Source organism: Alternaria postmessia (assembly GCF_024291825.1).
Source record: "Alternaria postmessia strain BMP 2775 chromosome Unknown scaffold_38, whole genome shotgun sequence".
NCBI lineage: Eukaryota > Fungi > Ascomycota > Dothideomycetes > Pleosporales > Pleosporaceae > Alternaria > Alternaria postmessia.
In genome coordinates this window covers 165,273-176,967 of record NW_026260111.1, presented here as the reverse complement: position 1 = coordinate 176,967, position 11,695 = coordinate 165,273, and the positions used below count along the sequence as shown (strand labels likewise).

The 11,695-nt window shown below is 52.9% G+C and overlaps 3 protein-coding genes and 1 non-coding gene across 4 annotated transcripts; 1 reads left to right on the top strand and 3 right to left on the bottom strand.

Moving 5' to 3' along the window:
* Positions 1–519: 519 nt before the first annotated feature.
* On the top strand, positions 520–1,371 carry J4E82_006496 (uncharacterized protein; the record flags this gene model as incomplete). Its single annotated transcript, XM_051732752.1, has 1 exon — positions 520–1,371. One exon carries the CDS (start codon positions 520–522, stop codon positions 1,369–1,371), a length of 852 nt encoding a protein of 283 aa, XP_051587521.1.
* A 271-nt stretch (positions 1,372–1,642) lies between these two features.
* Positions 1,643–1,721, bottom strand: J4E82_006495. The gene has a single exon. It is a non-coding gene; the product is annotated as a tRNA-Lys (tRNA).
* A 432-nt stretch (positions 1,722–2,153) lies between these two features.
* J4E82_006494 (uncharacterized protein) lies at positions 2,154–4,226 on the bottom strand (the record flags this gene model as incomplete). The annotated part of the gene is made up of 4 exons (XM_051732751.1): positions 2,154–3,545; positions 3,595–3,674; positions 3,723–4,165; positions 4,222–4,226. 4 exons carry the CDS (start codon positions 4,224–4,226, stop codon positions 2,154–2,156), a joined length of 1,920 nt encoding a protein of 639 aa, XP_051587520.1.
* Positions 4,227–5,312: 1,086 nt separating this feature from the next.
* On the bottom strand, positions 5,313–8,020 carry J4E82_006493 (uncharacterized protein; the record flags this gene model as incomplete). Its single annotated transcript, XM_051732750.1, has 5 exons — positions 5,313–7,065; positions 7,114–7,546; positions 7,600–7,640; positions 7,693–7,813; positions 7,984–8,020. 5 exons carry the CDS (start codon positions 8,018–8,020, stop codon positions 5,313–5,315), a joined length of 2,385 nt encoding a protein of 794 aa, XP_051587519.1.
* Between the last annotated feature and the right edge of the window lie 3,675 nt (positions 8,021–11,695).

Below are 11,695 nucleotides of genomic sequence, written 5' to 3'. Positions count from 1 at the left end.
GCTCTACACCACCATTCACATACAAGATTTCTTCAACTTTTGAACAAGATAACATTATCTGCTCAAGCAGCTTTCCGAATGCGATATCTATGAACTGGGCTGTCCTGTGAGCCAACATGCTGCAATGCCGCCATCGAATATGTCTTCCCTTAGGGCAGCCAGATGACGTTTGGTCAGCTACACATGATGGTGTGCACATTTAGGTCCGAAAACAATACACTACAGACTCTAGAAGCTTCTGATATATACGAGATGGAACACCACGCTTAAAGCACGTTCTCGCTCAAATTGACATGTACGAGGCGGCAAGAGCTTAAGAAATCGGGCACTTACACTCAAACAAGAAGCTCTACATATCACGATTCTGGCTTGCCTTGCAGCCTGGAGCCATTTTACAAATAGCCTTCACTCTAGATAATACAGACCGTGGGTTACTTCAGACGCTGCGACGACTATGTGCTGCCATCGCATATTGTCGCGCAGTGAAATCACCTAGCTCGTGAAGTTCAGTATATTCTGATGGCCTCCATCGTCCGGAACAAATCTGCAACATGTTTCAGTCACTCGAGAGCAACTTCACACTCGACTGCGAGGACTCAACTGAGACTGGAAGAAATTTCCGCAAGAACGACAACAAGCGCTCTGCCCATGTCGAAACCCATGTTTCAGGATATTATGACACAACCATACGAACATTGGGGTGATCACTCGTCCAGCTCTTTAGGGACACATCAGCCGATGAAAGAAGTATCAAACGAGCCTAGTTACTCAGAGGCTGAGTCTTCTGGCACAGAGCGATCTTTTTGTACTGCCTATGCCACTATGCCTCCTACAGCTAAGAAAGTACCTAGGAGTGTATCCAGGAAAAGTCGATTCATCGAACAGTTTGGCAGCCTCAAGCTGACCAAGGCAAACCTTCATGCGTTAGAGACTAGCCACGGTCGCATAACCCCAAAGCCGGCTACTCCTGTAGAAAGAGAGATCCGTTTTGAATCGTCGCCACGTGGAAAAACATTTTTTATCCCTCGCAAGCCACTTCCAGAATCCGCGCGAGAGGTACTTCAGAAGATAAGAGCCGAAACCATCACCCAACATGACGAACCCCCAATTTCAGAGTCTGACAGTAGCCCATGTCCTCCTCGCTCGAATGCCACCTTTGAAGACTTTTTGCCATACCACCAGCTGCGAACCTGGCAGCAAGACGATAACGAGGAATGGCAGCGTCGTCGTGCGCGATCTCTGTCTGCTGTTGCGTTCGAAAGTATGAAAAAACTTAACTCAAGTTGCGACAGTTTATCAATTCAGGGTAGGAAGACTGCGAATCAGGTGAAAGAGGTGATCAAGCGTCGTATGCTTGACCATGACAAGTAGGGCAGCTGTTCAGACCTTTGATTTGTAGGATAGTATACAGAATATGTCTTTTTGGGCTATTGACACAGACACCAATATGTTTCTTCGTTGTAGCAACGGAACTAACAACATTGATCAAATGTGCCGTTAAAATACAAGTGTGTATAGAAAATGACTAGAAGCTCGATCATGTAGAGGTGCGGCAAACTTCCTTAACAAGAAAATGAAAAAAAAAATTGATCAAGACGCTGTATCTAGCTATACCGGTTCACAGACAAGCAAAAAAAAACGTCGCCCGACCAGGGACTCGAACCCTGAGCCTTGAGATTAAAAGTCTCACGCGCTAACCAATCTGAAGATGCCCGTTAGTCAACTGTTGTGTTGTGGTAGTAGGAATGGTGAGTTCTTACTGTGCCAGCCGGGCTGTGATTTGATTGATGAGCAGTTTCACAATAGTTTAGTATATATACTCAATTCATATCTCTCCAGGCTCGCTGCATGATTTGGACAGGACGTCTAGCTGAGGTTTGACACAAAGAATGATGGTGGGGCAGGTGGAGTCATGCTTCTTGATGGGCCCACATATAACATCATGCGTCATCGATTCTTTTTAGCAATGGATACTTCCAAATTAATGAGCTAAAGATAGTGGAAGCGTCGCACCGGAATGCTATAACAGGAAGCAATGCATTAATCAGAAAAGAGGTTTGCTTGCTGTCAAAATTGCGTCGTTTCATTTCCGAGATTCATTTACACAAAAAGAGCACTCATGCACTATATGTCCCACATTCAAGCCACCTTACCTACTGCGGCGCACCAACCTTTCCAGCGACAAGAGCGATAAGCGCGGCACCAACACCAGATCCGTCCTTCGCAATACCGATTCTGACTCTCTTCTCGCCCTTTGCACCAATCTCGGGTATCGCACGTAGTGCTTCACGAATGTACTCCTCAAAGTTGGGGTAGAACTCTACCAACGAGCCATCGACACCAATATCAATCTCATCGCCTGCACTGGCATCAACGTCTCCACGTGGGGGCTCGATGCCTGATTTCTGCTCCGTGGTAGCGGAGCCTGAAGACTTGTTCAGACGACCAGTGTTGATGATGGTACCGGCAATGGCAACAGCAGCAAGACGGGCAGCACGGCGACCGATCGCTCCAGCAATTAAGCGGACTGCCTCTGCGTCCTCAGCGCTGACAGCGGAGATGTCGTAGTCCTTGTCGAGCGTCTGTCGCAGCATGCGGAAGCCAGGGCTGTTGTCGCCGGCGCACACGCTGAGGAAGCTCGTGTCAAGACCCCACTGCTTCCATATTGGGCTGCTGTCATGAATTTGTGTGGTGCTGTGAACATCGTTCGAGGACGAGTTGTCATCAGTGAAAAGAGGAACAGCAGGGTCCTTGATCAGTTTAAGCAGAGCAAGACGTAGAAGTTCTCCCAGGAACATGCCTGATACACGCTTCTCGAACATTTGGATTCCGGGGTTAACAGAGTCCTTGTCAAGCTGAACATCGTAAGGGCTGTTGGGCAGAGTGCGGAGCGAGTTGTCGAAGCTGCCCCACTCAGTGTTGACAATCATCTCTCCAGTCGACTTGTCGTATACACCACCGTTCTTGTCCTTGGTGAGCTTGGTGACTTTGTCCAGCTTCTCGACGTAGGCTCCGTTAGTACCGGTTCCGAAAATTGCACCGAGTAATGTACCGGTCTTGCCGGGCGATGTGTATGAGCGTGCCATAAGAGTTCCGACAGTGTCGTTCACCAAAGCAGCCACCTTGACGGGGAGATGGAGCTCGTCAATTTCCTGCTGGAGCAGAGCGCACACGTCCTTGCCGACTGCATCCTGGATGTCAAAACCTTTTGTCCAGCGCATCAGCATACCCTTGTTGATTCCTATCTGGTGAACCGGGAACGAAAAGGTAAAACCCAGGTTGAAGATCTCCTCATCTTGTGGTTCGCCTTCCTTTCCTTCTCTGCGCCTGAGCGTGCCGGCGTAGTGTTCTTCGTGGTGCAGTTTCAGGAAGGCTTCGATCTGTTTCGCAAGGAAGGAGAAGAGCTCTTTGGATGTCTTTGCGACCATGAGCTCGCGCGGAATGGCTACTTTGCTCTGGGTGAGTGAGAAGGTGGTGTTACCGTGAAGCTCGATGGAGCAGACGCGGAAGTTGGTGCCGCCCAAGTCGACGGCCATGTAGAGACCCTGTGCAGTATCAGACGGGAGCGAACACTCGCGCATATCGAGGCCGTACCTTCTCCGTGCCATTGGGAACAGCAGTGACGTATGTCGGGATCTGGCTCATCTCGGTGCCTGTCTTCTCTAGGCCCTCGTCTGCGCGTCGTCAGCAGCCAATTGCCCAGCTTGTGTCCTCGTGCATACCCATCTCCCGAATAAACTCCTTGACGGCCTTGTTGACGGCATTGTCGTTGAAGTCGAACTCGGCGGCGACGCGCTTCGCCTGCTCTGCGAGTGTCATGCTGCGCTTATGTTGGGTGTTGAAAGTACCGACGAATTCGACCTGAGGTTCGGGCTTCGGGCAGATAGCAGGTTCCTGTAGGACGATCGGATTGCGGAGAGTGAAGGAAGGAGCCTGTTTGTTGGTAACAGTGCGTAAGACGGCGTGTGGGAGGTGGGGTGCGAAGAAACCGGTACCCAGCGCTAGTAGCAGGACGAGAACGGTGGCTACCGTGTGGGTCGCGAAAAGACTTCTTGTAGGTCCTGGTCGATCAGGACACGCGCTCTGTGTCGCGCTCTGAAGTGGGCGCGTGGCTTTATTGGAGCGTGACAGCGAGCTGATGCTCATACTGCCCCGCGTTGTCCAGCTATGACGGAGAACGAGGGGTAGGCAAGCTTGGGCATGCAATTACCATGCACGAACACCATCACTTGCATGCCAACGCGTTGGGATACGAGGCAAGATCACGTTGGGGAGGTGCAATTGGTTTAAAGGCGGAACGAGAACATTGCCATTCTTTGAGGAAGGCGTTCACACGGCTGGTTGCGCTAGCGATTGGAACGAGCAGTCGTCTAGCCGTCGGCATCGTGAAGTGAGGAGTTTGAGCACGTGCCAACGTACTTGACCGTGATTTACGTAGGCGGCTGACTCGGGACAGCGGCACGATTCTAGCTTCGTAAATTCGACCGCTTTTTTTGGGCATCTCTCTTCACAATGCCATGCTGCAGTTTCTCAACAAAGGAACGTCTTGCTTGCTTTTTTGCTCGTCGGCCTACACATGCTCAACTACGAAATGCTTCTCCATCCAGCCACCAACATGATACTTGCTACTGCTCGTGTAGCTATAGTAGTTATACACAGCACTTGGGAATAGGTTAAGCCCCTCGGGCAAACAAAAGAAATGAATGGTTACAAAGAACGAGCAAATAGAATCCATATGCATGTATCGAAAACTCCGTAGTATAGCAAGCAAGTGGTAAGGGAAAATAACCCAACCTCCACTGAGCATAAAACCCATGCAGTCAAGAAAAACATGATTAGCGGGCTGCCACAGTCTGTATGTGTGTGAAGGAGAAAAGGAGAGGCTGCTGCTGTCGCCGCCGCCGTAAGAGCGTTCTACAAGTATGTACGATATAGACAAAAGAGAAAACCCGAAAGCAACGGCTCCAGTCGTGTGAGGCCGGATTGTGTACGTCAAAATGTGTCCCTTCCCGGCCCAATTCTATTCGTCATTAGACATCCACCATCTGAGCGGGCCGCTGTCTGTCCATGAAGCCTCCCAGACTTCCTTGGGATTGTGGTCCGTCCGATGGTGATGATTCGGTGCGTATACGTGTTTGTGGAAGTAGGTGATGAAAGAGACGTCCAGCCCGCTCTGCTGACCGTCATTGAAAGAGAAAGGATGTGTCGATCGAGAACCAGTAGATGATTTCGCCAATGTCGCCCAAGTTGAACCAGTGTCAATGCAAAATATCAACATTCAAAACCAATGGCCGCCAAATCTGAGTCGAACATTATTCCTGTTGCTGAACCGCGACCGGAGGACGGGGTCCGAGGCTGCTTTGGCTGCTGTGCGCTGAGTTTTCCGTCGAATCTTCAGCTTTTGCGCTAGCGGAACTATTTGAAGCGCTTCCAGTCAGACTGCGAACTTGGGGACGTGACTTAGGCGGGTATAGATTGCTCACCCCAGCGTGTTGTTCAACCTGTTGTGGCGCCACCGCGTTTGCTTGGCCAGGAGGGTGTCTTGGTACTGGCTGCCCCATGCCGGGGGGCGATGGCCGCCGCCCGTTGGGAGGCATTCCATTAGGAGGCATGCCATTGAAGCCGTTTGGCGGTGATGGTCGGCCCATGGGTCGTGGGCCCGGGCTGAGAGGGTTGCCAGGTGACTGGCTCATACGGCGGCTGTTCGGCGTCGGGTAAGCACCGTAGCCTCCGCCACCTGAGAGCTCATCTAGACGAGCTGATGTCAGTGAGTTGGTTCTGGATTGAGCGCCCATAGCGCCGCGATCGACGTGTCCGTAGCGATCCGACGAGTAGCCCATAAGGGGGTTATTCATGATCGAGTCGTGGAGACCAGGAACGTCTGCCATCAACCGAGCACTACTCCGATTCTTGTTCATTCCTGGACGCCCAAATGGGTTGCGTCCTCCTCTGTTGGGTCCAGGACCAAATCCTGCGCCTTCAGGGTTGCTACGGATCTGCTTAGCACTAGGAGCTGAGCGGTTGCGACGCGAAGTTACGCTCATCATGTCAAAGTTGTCGGGGTCAATCATTGGACCTCCTCGACCGCCCATGGGATCAAAGTAGTCATCGCCGTCGTCATCATCGTCGTCGAAACCGGCCATCGATTGGGGTGGCGGAGGCCGTCCTCGACCACGGCCCATAGGGCCCATGGGTCCCATTGGAGGACCCATTGGGCCAGGACCACCGCGACCCATGGGTGGGCCACCTCGCATATTCATCTCCTGTTCTCTGATCTGCAGTTCTCTCTGCCTCAGCATCAGTTCTCGCTCGCGAAGTGACAGGTTGTTGGAAGAGCTTCCGGCGCTCTCGTAAGGACCTCCGTTTACAGCGCCATCAGGAACCATATCATCATAGAGCATCAGATGCGAGAACTCCTCCAAGTTGCCGTTCTCCTCGAACGAGGGACGTCGTTGGCCATTGGGGGCTCCGTTCATCCTCGGGGGGTAGCCGTTGGGGCCTGGAGGTGGGCCACGACGCATCATTGGAGGACCTCCGTTGATGGAAGGAGCACGGCTTCCGGGGCGAGGACCACCGTTCATGGGACCGTTGCCGTTCATCATTGGGCCTTTGACAGGGGGTCCACGGGGCATGGGTGCTGAGGATTGTCTGGGGGGTGGCTGCATGCCATTTTGAGGAGATTGTGTGGCAGCTACTGGAGCAGCCGGGCGTGTTCGGTTGACGATGTTGAGGTGATGAAGTGTGGCGTATAGAGTCTCGATCCGAGGCACGGAAACACCGGCTTCTTGTGCGAGCTTCAAAGGAGATCCAAGATAAGTCTCAACTTCCATAGGCCGCTTCGCTTCGAAGTCCATCCACATAGTGCTGTTGTTTTCTTGCGGGCGGGTGAACTCTTGAAGCGTCGTTTCCCGGAAGTCGGCGGGAAATGTGCAGTCTGAGGCTTTGGCGAGTGCAATCATCTCATCAAGCACACCAGTGACCAGGGCCCGTACGCCGACCTTCTCCATCAACTCAGTGTGGTTGGGTGTTTCGAACACAACACTGGCAGGGTGGAAAGAGATTGGACTGTGTTACGTTAGTTGATGATGTGCGACCATGTAATAAATGACATACCCTATCATTCGCTCGTACTGCTGCTGTCGTATGTTGGAGGAGACTTTGCAGTCGACTTGTCCGGAGCTCAGCGTCATGGCCAGAGCCTCAGCCATGTCCGACTGGATCTGCGGCGGGATGTTGGCGTTCTTGTTGGCAGGACCAACCCAGATGTCGGTCGCGCCTTTGTGTTCAAATTCGCTAGCTCCGAGCTGCGAAATTTCTGCTCCGGATACCAATGAAAGCACTACGTTTGTAGGGAAACGCTGCTCGAGATATGATTCAACGCCAAGGCTGTGTGTAGTGTTCATAAGGATGCACGTATGCTGAGGAGAGACGACCGACTCGATGATGTTGGCGATATCGTATACATCAGGCAGGGCTTTTACGCAAAGGAGGACGTAGTCAAAAGGCTGCTTGGAAGAATGGGCGGCGTCTTCGGGAGTGCGGACGACTGCGAAGGGTGTCAGCTGTGATCTGGGGGTAGGAGTAGCCTGGCGAGCGTACCAGCATGGGGCTTGAACCGCTCGTTGCCGTATAATTGGGATCTATGGGTTGTCAGAGATCATTTGGGGTAGCTAAGTTTGTTGGATGGCCTACTTGAAGGATATGCCGTACTGGGCAACGCTCTCGTATCCCGACTTCCATACGAGGGTGACGTCGCAGGCATTTGTTGCTTGGAGTCGCCATGATAAGAAGGCCGAGACGGCATTACCGCCCACTGCAGAGAGTCAGCAATCATTCAGTCGCGGCAATGACGCGGCCGAGTGCCCAAGGTGCAAAAGCAGACGTGGGCGTAGGCCGCAAATACAGGACAAGCAGAGCGTGTGCGAGGACGAGGGCGGTGGAAGCCCCCGGCTGCAGTGCGACGCCCACTGGGAGATAACGCACCTGACAGAATGCGTAATCGGGGGACTGCTGGAGCCATGTCGGAGTCGCCTTAGGTGGGTGTTCAGGGAGGGTGTGCGAGAACAGCAGCGGCTGAGGTGAAGGTGAAGAGCCAAAAAGTTGGCGTTCGGAGCGCGCTTCGATGTAGCGCAATTGGCGTGCAACAACAGACAGCGGCAGGAAATTATCGATTAAGATAGTAAGGGAAACGAGTGTGCGGAGGCCTGGAGAGATGGATCACTGGGGCGACTCGTAACAGAACATTAAGTGAGAGGCGCGGGTAAGAGGCAGGACGGGACAAGACAAGACGGACTGGGTCGTGACGGGCGCAGACGGCGGAGGGTGAGGGAAGCTACCACGACTACTGCAGTCGGGTCGGCGTGAGAAGGAGCGCACAGCTGGACGCGGGTTCCACGGCAGAATCTCTGACAAAGCGAGCGGACGCAGGCAGCAAAGATGCAATGCAGAGTAGAGTGAGCAGATGTTTGGGGCAGGGTGGAGGCTTGGAGGGTAGTAGACAAGGTTGCTGGCCTGCGCTGCCACCCAGAGCTGCACTGGCTTGATATCCCGCTGACTGCCTGCCTGTCTGCCCGGTGCCCACTAGAATGCTTTGGGCACAGGCCCTGCACTTATCGCTGTCGACGCCAAATTCATCGCTGATTTATTATGGGCGGGGCCGTGCCCGTCGTCATTGTTTTTTTGCTTCATAAAAAGGCATATGCGTGGTGTGGCGTGCCCATGCTGTGATGCTGCGACGGCAGATCTCCCTCCAACTCCTAGTTGCAGAAGTTGTGCACTGCGGGAGGCAGCTGTTAATTGTCTCTTGTCGCAGTGCAAACACTGTCAAGCGTCGCGTGTTGCGAAATAACTCTAGAAACAAACCCACATCGCCAGCCCTGGCAGATTGATGCTTGCGCGGCATCATCCCGGCCAGCCCATGGAGATCCGCTTCGCCCACATGCACTCGACGATCTGAAGCCTTCGCCTATCACCAAAACCTGCTGCACCTCGCGCCTTGCGTCCAGAATGCGCCGGCCGTGGCTAGTTTTATGTAGCCCTCGACATTGTACACGACGCTGCCACGCTGCCTCAACCATGTTTGCGCGTCTGGTTCACAACTCACTACCGTCAGCGCCAACCCCCAACCGTCCTAGCACTAATCAAACTAATCGTCACTGAAGCTCCACGCGCGTCTGACGTCGACGTTCGCTACGTCTGGCCAAGACAGACAGTCCCAACGCCTATTCCACCGTCGAACTGGGGACCGTGCGACCGCTGTCAATTCCCATCCTTGGTTGGTTTCTCAACGGGCAGCCTGAAAATCCTCCAAAAGGGGCTGCCACTGTCCGAGATACAGCCCTGGCCAGATAGAGCCTTGTATTAATTTCCACCTGGCCGTTTGGTCCTTTCGGAACCTGATTACGCCCGCTGCTTGCTGCTCCGAGTCTAGTCTTCGCGCAGTGAAATAGCCAGTCGGTGGGTCGGATGAGTAGCTTGAAGTCGGTCTTTTCAACGAGACCTCACCGCGACCCAGCGGCAGTTCCGCCCGGTGCCACTACTGTACAATACCAGCGACTAATCCACCGACTGGAAATGCACGGCTCGACTTGCTTCCCGCACCCGAGCCGCTTTTGAGCTTACAAAATCAGACCATCGCTGGAGCGGCCGACATGGTGTCGGGTACATGTGCCAACACAACATGAGCAACACAGCAGTCGCCGTGTCTGAGGTTGAGCAACCTATCAATCTACGAACCAATATTAGCTTTCACTGTCGCCACAGTCTAATACGCCACCAGCTGCTTCAATCGCACTCATCAACCTGTGAAATCGCACCATGCAGCAGATCCGCGCCTTGCTCCTGTATAGGACATCTCGCCAAGACATGCGCGAATCACAGTCAATGATCACTGCTAGAAGCGGCTACTATCTGTACCGACACAATTGCAATTCATATGCTTCAGACATTCACATTGCGCGGGCTCATCTGCAAGCGAAACCATCGCTCTTGCGCCGTCGACCCCCGATCCACAGCGATCGAGATCTCGCTTCAGACGCGACCGCTCCTTCCTCGAAGCGCTGCCCTCTGACATGACCGCACGCGACTTCCTAACGACATTCAGTTGTAGTTGCAACTGCCTAGTCACTTCTGCTACTTCCGTCGCAAATGACATTAGAGCTATCACACACTCGCCCTAGATGTCAATAGCCAGCCTTTTTATGCAATTACGTGGCTGCTCCTATACTCGCTCTACCAGATATTCGACAGAAGCTGCAATGCAGCACCGTTGACTCTGACAGCGGGAACCAGCAGGTGGGGGTTAATTGTTGCATTTCGTCCGTAACATTTCCTTGAAAAGCTTATTGTTTTAACCTAGTCAAGCAATCGCGCCTCGTGCATCATCCCTGGCGCCTGGAAGAAGGGATCTCGTATTCGTATCCTCCCGCCGTTGAAAGTTTTCCTGGGATGGCCAACAGAACATCGCGGACGTAACAAACTGCGTCGGACTAAGATCCATGCCGTTCGTCCAACGGCTGCTGCGTCTGATAATACGCGGCGTATACACGGGGTACGGGGATGTTTGGCGTTTCAATCGCCTCCACAGCAATCACGTACGCGCTAACACAACACTCGAGACGCCACGTGAATGCGATTGAATGCGATGGCATGCGTATGGGAAATGAGAATTGCGATTTCTAGCCCTGCCCTATAGTGTAAAACCATATCATATCCGGTGAGGAAACCACTTTCGGAAGGGACGTTCGCCCAAGTCTCAAAATAGAACCGCATACTCATCGCGCGTCGTTGCTCTCTCTTCGGAATCTCACCTGCACAGAGGCGACTAAAGCTTGCCACGTCCTCGCAAATCGACTCCATGTCTTACGATCGTCACTGCATCTATTGAAACACGACTCTGCATCCCGTTACCTCTTATCGAATCACAAATCTTCGCGGCTTCAGCCCTCCGACACTTCGCTACCCATGTCTCATTTCGACATCACTAACCGTTTCCGACGCCTTTGCTCGTGCTCCTGAACGCCGCCCCGCCAAGCGAGTCACCTCGGTCTTGTTCCTGACATGTGGCGCCACTGCGGGCCGGTAATGTGCGCGGCTGCCGAACAAGGGACTGGGTCGCCGCCGTCGATCTTCACATCATGAATTTCCTTAACAGAAATATCGAAATAGAAACGTGGTGATCTTCGCCTAATGTTGGGCCCGACCTTGCGGATTGTGGTCGCGATACGCAGCATGCATCTCTCACCTTTGTCCTCCGCGCACACCGCTCACCAACCTTGCTAAGTTCTTGTTATCGGCTAAAGGGATGCCAATAGTCCCCTTGTGCTGGCTATGTTCTGTAAAGGACGAACTCACCAATCGCCTTGTATAAAAGGGGTCCGCGGCCTTGATCGCTTGCTCGGAACTTTACGCAGCCGTGCTCCGCAACCATATTCCAACGTCTATCTAATCTTAATGGCAGGTTACATGCAAGTGCGGAGACGTCGCCAATGCTCTCACGAGATGCAGAAGCGAGATGAGCCTTTGTAACAGGTCTTGCCTGTGAGAAGGTCCAGTATATAGGACCAGCAGGCATCCTGCCAACTTTCTATCGCTGACCCAACGTCGCATAATTCTTGATAAGCTACTGTGCTTATATCCACAGTGGGTAAGCTATAAAATGCCTGTGATATAGATATATCTAGTATACACCAAGTGG